The 12,200-nt window shown below is 37.2% G+C and overlaps 1 protein-coding gene across 6 annotated transcripts in view; it reads left to right on the forward strand.

Moving 5' to 3' along the window:
* The window catches only part of LOC103024034 (collagen alpha-4(VI) chain), a 42,400-nt gene extending 35,876 nt beyond the window's left edge, over positions 1-6,524 (forward strand). The window contains exons 37-43 of one of the 6 annotated variants that reach the window (XM_049481440.1): positions 202-861; positions 1,494-1,913; positions 2,031-2,175; positions 3,072-3,325; positions 4,840-5,010; positions 5,229-5,270; positions 5,912-6,524. In XM_049481440.1, coding sequence (XP_049337397.1) covers positions 202-861; positions 1,494-1,913; positions 2,031-2,175; positions 3,072-3,325; positions 4,840-5,010; positions 5,229-5,270; positions 5,912-6,093 — 1,874 coding nt within the window. In that variant the 3' untranslated portion in view covers positions 6,094-6,524. Of the gene's footprint in view, positions 1-201; positions 862-1,493; positions 2,176-3,071; positions 3,326-4,839; positions 5,011-5,228; positions 5,271-5,911 lie in introns of all 6 variants that reach the window. The other 5 variants (XM_049481438.1, XM_049481441.1, XM_049481443.1 and 2 more) reach the window with 5 other exon arrangements.
* Positions 6,525-12,200: the final 5,676 nt, after the last annotated feature.

Here is a 12,200-nt window from a genome sequence, read left to right on the forward strand (position 1 = left end):
CAATCCACTGAACAATGGTACCTGAAGTAGAAGGAGGCTGACAAAGTGTAAAACTGTGTATATAGAGGTACTTTCTGTAATTGTGCAACCCAATACAGCAGATCTGTGAAGTAGGTAGACCTCATAAATTGCCTAGTGAGTGGATGTACTGTAGAAAGCGGATGAATATATGGAATTAAGGATAATCTTTTCTGACCACAGATCGCTGCAACCCAGACCAGTCCTGTGGCATCATTCTAAACCCTCCACCTGAAGAGGTGGATGTAGACCTGACTGTAATGATGGATGCGACATCAGACCTGCAGGCTGATCAGTACTTAAAGATGAAGGAGCTCCTGAGCTCACTGGTGGAGGAAGTGGATGTAAGTGCTCACCCCAGAATCGAAGATGGGAAGGCCCGCATCGGTGTCTACCAGCAGAGCTCCAGCTATGCCAACTTCAGCGTCCAGGAAGTATTCGGCCTCAATACGTTCACAGAGCGTAAAATGATGGGAAGATACATTTCCGAAGACATGCGGCAAGCTGGCGGCTCATCGCGCCTTGACTTGGCTTTGGAGTGGTTGGTAACCAATGTTATCATGGAAGTAGAAGCCCCAAGGAAGAAGCAAATGGTGCTGGCAGTTCTTGCTGAGGACTCTGGGTACTTGGACAAAGACTACCTGGACTACGTCTCTAAGCTGTGTGAATGCCAGGATGTGGTGCTGTTCACACTGACGGTGGGAGACAGATTCAGCTGGACTCAGGCTGAGGAACTGACCACCACTCCACTGGTGCAGCACTTAGTGCATCTGGGAAGGCTAGAACGGAGAGAGCTGAAGTACGCCCGGCGTTTCCTCAGAGCCTTCCTTCGCATGCTGACCAGTAAGAAACATCTGCATTAAAAAAAACTTTTTTCAAACTTTAATGTACACGTCCTCTTTTTGGGCTTCTTCTTGTAAATTTTTCAGTGTAGGGTTTAAATCACCAATTTACATTTACATTTAAGGTATTTAGCAGACGCTTTTATCCAGAGCGACTTACAACAGTGCTTTATTGTTTACTTCAAAATATCCATAACTAGTTTGTAGACTAGGATCAAGAGATACACAGAGCTTGATCATGTTTGGAACCCTAGGAAGTTTTTATGATTCGTTTAGAAACTCTTTAGAAAGTCTTCAGTCGGGATTTGAAGACCGCGAGTGACGCCGCTGTTCTGACACCCAGTGGAAGTTCATTCCACCACCTTGGTCCTCCAGCACAGAGAAGAGTCGAATGTTTGTTTACTGTGGGTTTTGAGGGATAGTGGTTCGAGCCGAGCCATACTGGAAGCTCTAAGAGCTCTTGGTACAGATCTGGCTTTGACCATCGCCATTGTAGGAATGCCACATATGATGTTAATATGATTTTAATGGTAAAATGAATGAGAAAGTGCCTGTATGTTATAGTGATGATAGATCTGATGGTGTTTTATATGAATCTGGTCAACAATATTTCTATTTTCTATCTGTTCACAGGAGATTTTTTCCCCAAACCCTCCTCTCAAAATAGTGAGTGCAGCACTTTTGAACCCAGGCCGTTTGAGGGGCTTGGTCCTGTTCGTGTACCACATAGACCAGATGAGGGCCTTGGTCCTGTTCAGGTTCCTGAAAAACCATTTGAGGGACTTGGTCCTGTTATTCCACCACTAAGACCAGAAGAAGGTCCTGGACCTGTTATTCCACCACTAAGACCAGAAGAAGGTCCTGGACCTGTTATTCCACCACTAAGACCAGAAGAAGGTCCTGGGCCTGTTATTCCATCACTAAGACCAGAGGAAGGTCCTGGACCTGTTATTCCACCAGAACAACCATTTGAAGGACTTGGTCCTGTTATTCCACCAGAACAGCCATTTGAGGGACTTGGTCCTGTTATTTCACCGCTAAGACCAGAAGAAGGTCCTGGACCTGTTATTCCACCAGAACAACCATTTGAAGGTCTTGGTCCTGTTATTCCACCAGAACAGCCATTTGAGGGACTTGGTCCTGTTATACCACCAGAAAGACCAGAAGAAGGTCCTGGACCTGTTATTCCACCAGAACAACCATTTGAAGGACTTGGTCCTGTAATTCCACCACGAAGTCCAGATGAAGGTCTTGGTCCTGTTCGTGTACCTGAAAGTCCATTTGAGGGGCTTGGTCCTGTTCGTCTACCAGATGGGTAACACAGTCAAAAACAGAAAAAATCAATTAATTTGGCAATAATAATAATAATAACAATAATGTTAATGCATTAATAATGTATTTCTACATTAATTGGCTAACATATTAACCACCAACAAGGAATTGTTGGATTAAAATGTAATAATGATATAAAAGCTCTGGACAAAAATAAGAGATCACTTAAAAATGATGAGTTTCCTTGATTTTACAACATTGAAAACCTCTGGAATATAATCAAGAGTAAGATGGATGATCGCAAGCCATCAAACCAAACTGAACTGCTTGAATTTGTGCACCAGGGGTAAAGGCATAAAGTTATCCAAAAGCAGTGTGTAAAACTGGTGGAGGAGAACATGATGCCAAGATGCATGACAACTGTGACTAAAAACCAGGGTTATTCCACCAAATATTGATTTCTGAAGTCTTTAAACTTTATGAGTATGAACTTGTTTTCTTTGCATTATTTGAGGTCTGAAAGCTCTGCATCTTTTTTGTTATTTCAGCCATTTCTCATTTTATGTAAATAAATGCTCTAAATTACAATATTTTTATTTGGAATTTGGGAGACATATTGTCCGTAGTTTATAGAATAGAACAACGATGTTTATTTAACTTAAACATAAACCTATAAATAGCAAAATCAGAGAAACTGATTCAGAAACTGAAGTGGTCTCTTAATTTAGCCTCTGAGAGCCTTTATTATTTAAAGCAGTGGCGGAAGCAATTGTATGCCCTCTTGTGGGCAGACCCAATATCTAATCAGAACACATTTTTTTTATACAATTTACACAACAGGATGCAGGATGACTTTTCTAGCAATTTATTAAATTATATATATTTTTTTGTGAATGAGAGTATTTTCAGCACACTTACAAAATGTTTTCTGTGCATCAGTGTTGACCTGTACACCATTGCTCCGGACATCATTCCAGCAACTACAGAGATCGACATCTTAGTTGATGCTTTTACACTGGAGCCATTTTTGGAAACGTCCACCTTTGTAGATCAGTACGAGTATCAGGATGGATACATTAATGACCACAGGAAGACAAACACAGAAACACTGGAGAATTCTGAGATCATCAAGGAGAATGATGAAGAACAGAAAGAGGTAGAGGAGCACCAAAGTGGGCCAGACAAATCTAAAGGTACTTAATTGATACTTGCATTTTCACACTATACTGTAAATATAATATACACAAACGATGGTATGTATGCTACATATGCAACAAAAAGATAATTTCAGTAATCATACAATGTATAATAAATATAGTGCAACCCTTGGGTAGTATTAACATATTACTACTGCATCTTAAACAAACAAAAACTATTCAAAGAGAGAATGTTCCAAAGTACCTTTTTCCAAAATTATATTATGACCTGAACCTACACTTAAGTCTAAACATTAACTTAACTTACACCTCAAGCCCACCCTAATCTAAACCCAACCTCAACTAACCCTAACCTTAACCTCAACTTCAGTCACACCTAATCTCAACTAAACCTAACCTCAACCTTAACTAAATCTAATCTTAACTTCAACCTTTACCACAAATAAACCTAACCTCAATGTCAACCAAATCTAACATTAGATTTAACTAAACCTAACCTCAACTAAACATTAACTCACTAAAATATAACCTCAACCTCAACTTAATCTAATCTCAACTTCAACTAAACCTGATTTCATCCGCAACTAAATTTGATCTTAAGCTCAACCTGAACCTTAAATAAACCTAACCTCAGCCTTAACCAAACCTAATATTAACCCCAACAAAACCTAACCTAAACCTCAACTTAAACTAAACCTAACCTCAAGGTTAACAAACCTAACCTTAAGCTCAACTTAAACTAAGCCTAACCTTAACCAAACCTAATCTCAGCCTTAACCAAACCTAATATTAACCCCAATTAAACCTAACCTAGACCTCAACTTAAACTAAACCTAACCTCAACCAAATTTAACCTAAACCTCAACTTAAACTAAACCTAACCTCAACTAAACCTAACCTCATCCATAACTAAATCTAACCTTAACCCCAACTAAGCCCTAACCTCATCTTCAGTTAAGCCTATCCTCAACCAAACCTAACCTCAACCCCAGCTAAACCTAAACTCAATCTCAACCTCAACTTCAACCTAACCTAACCTCCCTAACCATATTTCCAACTAAACCTAACCACTATCTCAATTTAAACTTCAACTAAACATAACCCCAACTAAACCTAACCTCAATCTCAACTTCAGCTTAACCTAGCCTCAACAAAACCTAACCTCAACCTGAAATTAAAACTAACCTGAAATTTAAACTCAACACCTAAACACCAACCTAAATTGAATCTACTCTTTACTTAAACTTAACCTTGTTTCTGATAGGGTTTCTGTCCAATCATTCTTATTTTGGAAGCATACTAATTAAGAAAAAAACTAATGAATGTAGCTGTAATTACATTGCTTTCTCAGTTATTTCCTGAGTTCATGGCAGACAAACTTTTTCTAACAATAATAGGAAACAAGTCATATTCCTAACATAATAATGGCGACAGTTCTTTGTAGACCTTTTCACAAATTTAAAAAATATCTTTGTGTGCCTAAACTTAATGCCTTAAAAGAATCCAAATTTCAGTTAATGATTTTCTACTTCTAAATGTTTGCTTTTCAGCTCACTGTTTGCTTGATAGAGATATGGGCACGGTGTGCACAAGTTATGAGCCCAGGTGGTTTTATGATCGACGCACAGGGAAATGCACTCATTTCTGGTACGGCGGCTGCGATGGTAACAGCAATCGCTTCCTTACAGAGGCTGAGTGCTTTGAGACATGTGGAGGACTGGGTAAGTTAGCATTAAAAGCTATAGTCCTCTACTCCGTATATAGCTGGAGGTAGAGGTGATGGTCTCTTATTCACACACTGAAAGAGTTTAGTTGTCAAAGTGTAAAAAGTAGTAAAATGCTTGTTATCACATGACGTATTTTTTCACATTGAACTGACAAATATTTTTTAGCAATAAAGATGCATCTTTTGACAGAATTTCTCCATTTATTCCTGCAGATATTGAAAGTCTTCTTAAGGATATGCCATCAATATCTGAGGGTAACACCCTTGCATGCATTATTTTTTATTTAAATTTAACAGTAGCAGGCTGAAACGTGTTCCATGCTTGAGCTTATTTGATATCATCACCAAATAAGCTCATGTAACGCATAGCATCAGTGTTAGCAGGGCCAAACCAAACCTCTTTTGGTGTTCATTCATTCATTCATTCATGAAACTGAAATGAGATATTAATAGAATAGAAAGAAGTAAAGAAGTAAAAAGAAGTAAAAGAAGTAAAGAAGTAAAAAACAACACTATGTGTCCTATCGTACACCCTGTGCATGGCATGTAGTGATGCTCATTGCTACCTTACACCCCGTCAACAGTCTATTTTTACGCCTTGCACCTGCACTGTTAAAATAGCGTCAGAGTTTAGGAATAAATCTACGCTGATGGGCGTGGTGGTCTGGATGTGAGGTGTGTTCAGGTACATTTCTGTCATGTTGCTATTTTGGCGGTTAAAAAGAACAGGTGCGCCACTGACTGATTAAAACCATGATGCCCAGCAGTAACAACTGCAAATTCTATTCATTGTAGCAGAAAGTTTGACAGTCCCAAACATTTGCATACCGATATTTAAAAAAAAAAGTAAGAGCCTTACATTGCAAAGTGTCATACTTTTTTTTTTCTCTAAACAGATGTGTGCCAGCTTCCTCATGACTTGGGCAAATGCTATAACTTTGCTCTGAAATGGCACTTTGACACGTCCATTCAGGAGTGCACACGGTTCTGGTACGGAGGATGTGGAGGCAATGGCAACAGGTTCGAGACCCAGGAGGAGTGTGAGGCTCGCTGTTTAAAAGCTCCGAACAGACTCTGAGAGGAGAAGATCTGCAAGATATGACAAAACATCCAAAGCCTTGGTTGTTGTGGAGTTAATTTAAGTGGTAATTATAAATGGATTTCTTTTTATTCTAACATCAATTAATTTACCAAACTTTAATCACTACTCTGATAGCTCTAAGCAAAAAGTAAGCAGGTTTAGAACAAATCCATGACAAATCCATGACATCACTGAAAGTCTACGAGTCAAACGTTTTAAGCTGTATTAATCATTGTCTATATGAGTACTGGTATTTTACTGGTTTGGATTTATAAATATTGTTATAGAGGAAAAAAGGAAAAACTTGAATATATTCAACACCAGAAAACATCTTGGTTTATTAAAAACATGTTCTATGCAATATTTATGTTGCTGGATGTGTATAAAAGCTGAATTTCATAAACATTTGTTTTGAGTTTGTTTTTGTGGGTGCATTAATATTAAATATGAAACGTTTACTTAAAGTTTTTCACTTTTTACTTCAATTTTTAGTTTTAAACAAATAATATGGATTAAATATTACCTGAACAAAGGAGACCAGTTCCATCTAAACACTGTGTGTGATAGTGACAATACACTCCATAAAAAAACAATTATCTAAAGTAATAGTATACAACACTTATTTTGGTGTTATAGTATTACACAATTATTACACAGACATACTGATCCAAATTCAAGTAATAAACTAACATAAAATGAGTATTTTACTTGTTGTTTAGATAACACTGTAGCGGCTCAGATTTTAAATTTTAAACATGTAACCTTGATCGTGTTTAAAGCAACTTAATCTGCAGATTTAACACTTACATTTTTATAAAATCAAATAATTTTAAGTCATTTTAGAACATTTGTGTTGGTTCATTTATTGAACTAGAAAAAAAGTACAACAATTTACTGCATACAAGTGAAGTGAATGGTCAGTGCAGTCGGTTATTTTGTCATATGCCCTCAAAATTAACCCTACTATTTTTTTAATATTAGGAGTAAGCTTTGCCTTATTTATGTAGTAAGTAACCTTAGGGTTTTCTTAAAAAAACATGGTTATCACCAAATAATAAAAAGCAAGTGCACCCATAAATTCAATTTTGGCAATGAATTTGAATTTTCTTTATCTCAGACATAGCAGTGAGTATAAAAACAGGCTGATGAATATATGGACTACTTGAATGAGAACAGGAAATGTGTCTGCATGTAAAGATGGTAAGGAATATTTTCCCTTGTGCTACACATGTACAGGTCCTCCATTTGTTGCTTTTGTGAAATTAATTTCATTAATAGAAAGTTGTGGAGCACTGCACTGCCTAAAACTGTGAGTAACAGCATGTATGAACTTGTTTTTTTATGCAGCAAACCCATAAAACAACACTGTGAGTTTTTTTTCTTTTGGATATAAGACCAGTGCAGGGATACAGTTTAAGGCTTGCATGAATGGCTTCACTTTTCGGTTCAGAAAGTTGGATTGCTCTGGAAATCGCAGCTGAAGTGAAAAGCGCTACATAAGCAGCTTAAATCTCCAGGGCCAGACATGTCCGCTGAGAGAGTGAGTCGACCAAAGCAGATGTCCTTGAAAGATTTAATGACAAAAAAAAAAAAAGCCAGAAGAACTGCAGCCGTGGCTTTGAGCCAGAATCCCAGACTTTGCCAAGTGGTCGTCAGTATCCTGTGGAAAGCGGAGGCATGTCTATCGATTGTTTTTTCTCAGAGGTAGGAAGAGAAAGAGAGGTAGAGTGGTGGGGAAGGATGAGAGATGCTGGGTTATAGAAAAGCTCCAGTGTATTTCAGATCTATCTGTACACAGCAGAAACAGGGGAGTTTAAATTTCAGAGTTAAATAGTTTCTTTCTCAAAGTGTAATTTTAGCTCATTCAGATTTAAATGGTGTCCAGTGTTGGAGTTATTTGACAGAGTTGAATATTTCAGTGTTGATCCCGATCAGCTCCACAGAGATGTAATTAAACTCTGCCCAATTAAACTTTTTTGCATAATGGGTGTGTCCCCCAGATCCTAACTTACCATCAGTGTGTAGTCTTGCCCACCAGGGCTACCTTCCATTGGGTATTCCATTATATTTTTTATAATGGTTGTTTGCCTAGCCTCATGTTGTAGGCTATAAGAGCAAGTTACCATTGTCTGTACTGTAAATTGTGATCAATTGACTAAAATTCTTCTCATTTATTTATTTTTACTCTTAGTCTAACAATCTATGGTGATAAAAAATATGTATCTGAGTTAAAAAGGAACTCAGGCAAGCTGTTAAATGTTTAACCATTTTGAAAGTGTTGATTTAACTCCAAAGAGTGTGGAGCTACAGTATATAAACCCTGGAAAATAGCTCTGTGGGAGTTAATTTAACACTGGACTTTTTTGCTGTGATGTTTAGACTTAAAACACATCTATACTAATAAGCCAAAACTCCATTAGCGCTTTAGCTCCTAGCGCCACCACCACTGAACTGATAATATTATTCTGGTTCTGGTGGAAACAGGAGAGTTGAGGTGCACATTAAATTCTGCCGTGATTTGGGCAGCCGTGGTTTTATGTTTTTTGGATACAATCCGGGTTAGCACCTGAACATCCCTTTCAGAAAGCTTCCTCTTACAGCATCCACAGTTAATCCTGTTGGATGTGGTTCATCCTTCTTGGTGGTATGCTGACATTACCCTGGATACCGTGGCTCTTGATGCATCACAAAGACTTGCTGTCTTGGTCACAGATGCTCCAGCAAGATGTGCACCAACAATTTGTCCCTGATTTGAACTCTGGTATGTCACCCATAATGTTGTGTGCATTGCAATATTTTGAATAAAACTGTGCTCTTACCCTGCTAATTAAACCTTCACACTCTGCTTTTACTGGTGCAATAATGTGCAATTCATGAAGATTGGCCACCAGGCTGCTCCAATTTAGCCATGAAACCTCCCACACTAAAATGACAGGTGTTTCAGTTCCATTGTCCAACCCCTGTATTTGACCATATAAAGTAAACACACAGTAACATTTATTAAGGAGCATAGGCCCACTCCAACATGTCCAGAAATGGCCCTGGTGAGTAGACAATAGAATTTACATTAAAACAAAATGCATTTCTCAACGTTTCAGCTGTGAATGCAACAAATAAAGACTGAATACTTACTTTAATGCACATGTACAGTATGTAAGTATGGCCATTAGCTTAGACCAAAGACCATTATCAAGTCTGTCATCTTTACATGGGTCACATACCATATTTTCAACTCTCATGCTGGTACATATTCAAAGGTAATATGCATAAATATTCAGAGTCTGAGAGTAAAATCGGGTTTATGACTTTTTTTTTTTTTTGGTTAAATTATTTACAGAAAACTGGCTCTTTTGCTTTATTATTAAGGCAGCTTTGAAATTCTGTAGCCCAGTCTTTAAAAGTACGGCTGAATTACTGAATGAATAGTTATTAACATATAAAACCATATTCTTCAATTCTCCCATCGTAAGATCTGCTCATGCAGAGTGGTGGCCTAATGTGATTCTGTATGGATTTCACCATCCATTTATAATTAAATTAAAGACATCTGTGGATCATACACTTCAGTGCTCACTGCCACACAAGGCCAGCCTTATGTATAAGCTTGCATGCTAATAGCTGGAGCAAATATCACTGTTTCAAACCCATAAAATATCTGATCTGATTTAACATAAGAGCAGAAAAATCCCTTCAATAAATAAAGAGGAAAATCACTAAACCCATATTTGTATTTTTGTTGGTGTCCTAAAGAAAGCAAATACTTGTGAGAGCAATTGTGAGGAGATATAACCCAATCCAATACAAATGTGGCAAATATTTTAAAATATATATATTTTTTCTACATTGTAAATGTATACTGAAGTCATCCAGACAGTGAAGAAACAAACCAAAATATGCTGTGAAGCATTGAGGTGCTGTTAACTTTCGGTTTCTGAGCCTGGTAACTCTGATAAATGTATCCTGTGCAACAGAGGAACTCTTGGTCTTCCTTTTATGTGGCATGGGGGTCCTGGGGAGGGCCAGTTTCATCATAACATTTTTGATAGTCTTTGCGACTGCACTAGAGGATACTTTTAGTTTTAATTTTACTTTTACTTGAGTAGTTCTTGCCATAATAACAACTCTTCCTCTTTACAACGTTACAAATGATGGGTGCAAAATTAAAGTACAGTAATGAACTCTTTAAGAGTTCAGCACAGCTGTTAACTGAAAGCCTGGATTCCATGTGACTCTAAATCATAAAGCTGAGTGAAGAAATCCAGCCAAAAGGTGCCTGCTTTGAAGAATATATATAAAAAAAACATATTCTACTTTTTCTTCATAGTTTGGATGACTTTAGTATTAATCTCCAATGCAGATTTTTTTTCTTAAATAATAAAAAAAAAAAAAACTACTGAATTTATGGTGTATCCAAACTTTTGACTGGTACTGTATGTGGATACAACATTACTGTTTGTTGCATTTTTGCAGAGCAACCACCTATGATGCTTTAGCAACTGTGTATCAAACAGTAAGCGAATCCATGTCAACCACCAAGCAATAGCATTGTGTCCCTCTAGTAACCACTTGGCAACCCAATAGCAATTTTATTTGGGATACCACAGCAACCACCTGGGATTAGGGTAAATGCACTTTTCTAGATGTAATTCATTTTAATTTCAATTTATGTTTCTGTTACTTTGTATCTGTGGTATACTTAAAAAAACAAAAATTAAATAAGTGGCTCTTTTATTAGAATATGTTGCTCCAGTTCTGACATTTTTGAGATTTTTAATAGTTTTATGAATCTGCTCAACCATATTATTTATCATTAAGGGCTCAAATCCAAATCTATAACGGAATGTAAAAAAATGGAAACACATATCGTCACTGTCCAATGAAAAACAAGTATCTTCAAAACAGCAACTTTACAGGAGAGAGAAAAAAACATCTAAGCTATCAATGGAAGCCAATGTAAAAATAGTTTATTTCAGGTCATTTTGAAGCATTTCTATTGGTCCGTTCAAAAAGAAATTTTAACCTGGTGTAAGGGACAGTTTGTCAGTTCATATTTTGAAGTAAACAAAAAATCGCCAAAAATGGAGATATTTGTTTTTCATTGGACAGCTATGAAAAACGATATACTGTACATAACAAACTAATGAACTACATAATTATATAGCTACATTTAAATGGTAATTCAAATAACAGCAATAGCTCTTCTAGCTCTTTTAAGGATACATGGAGAACAGGTGTGTGTAATGGTGTTTAGCCTCATTCTCATATCAGTCCCAATGAGAACATACCGTCTTTTATAGAATAAAAAAATGATAATGTACGATAGATTGTAAAAAGTGTTTTTTTTTTTTTGTTTGTTTGTTTTTCCATCCTCAAAATCGCCACTGTGCAGTTCCACAGTATTGATGGAAATCCAGTCTTGGCTTCGGTGGTTGTGGGTTATTATTGCTGATGTGAAGTGTTTTCAGCCCTTGTTTGGAGAAGAGGTCCTCCCCGAAGGAGATATCGGCATCCGTAAGACAGACGAGGCGACGTTTAGATGTCCTTTAGACATGTCCTTTAGCTCTGACCGACTGATCAGGGCAAGAGAGGGCCGGCTTTCTTCCCCAGGAGTCTTTAATTACTGGCAAGACAGCAGCTCCTTAATCACTTTCATCATCAGCCTCCTCATTACAGATCCGCTCCTCTTTAATAGGCAGCGTAGAACTCGCTTCATAAAAAAAAACAAAAAAAAAAACGATTCAATAAATAGAAGATAACACAGGAATCAAGTTGATGAGCTTTCTATCAAAACTCGGATAACTATATAAGCTATGAATCTAGCCTGTGGTAAGAGACAATGAGACAATGAGTGATACAAGATAATAAGAGGAGTAATGAGTAAATAGTCAGAATCAAAAAGACTGATACTGTTACATAATGATAAATGTGACATAATTAATGTATCTAAACTTTGAGCAATGCCATAGAACAACCACTTTTGGTTCCATAAAGCAAGATGGCTGGTAACTCTGATGAATTTATCCTGTGCAACATGGGTCTTCCTTTCCTGGGGCGGTCCTGATGAGAGCCAGTTTCATCATAACATTTTTGATGGTCTTTTTATA

Source organism: Astyanax mexicanus, chromosome 7, assembly GCF_023375975.1.
Source record: "Astyanax mexicanus isolate ESR-SI-001 chromosome 7, AstMex3_surface, whole genome shotgun sequence".
In the NCBI taxonomy this organism is placed as follows: domain Eukaryota; kingdom Metazoa; phylum Chordata; class Actinopteri; order Characiformes; family Acestrorhamphidae; genus Astyanax; species Astyanax mexicanus.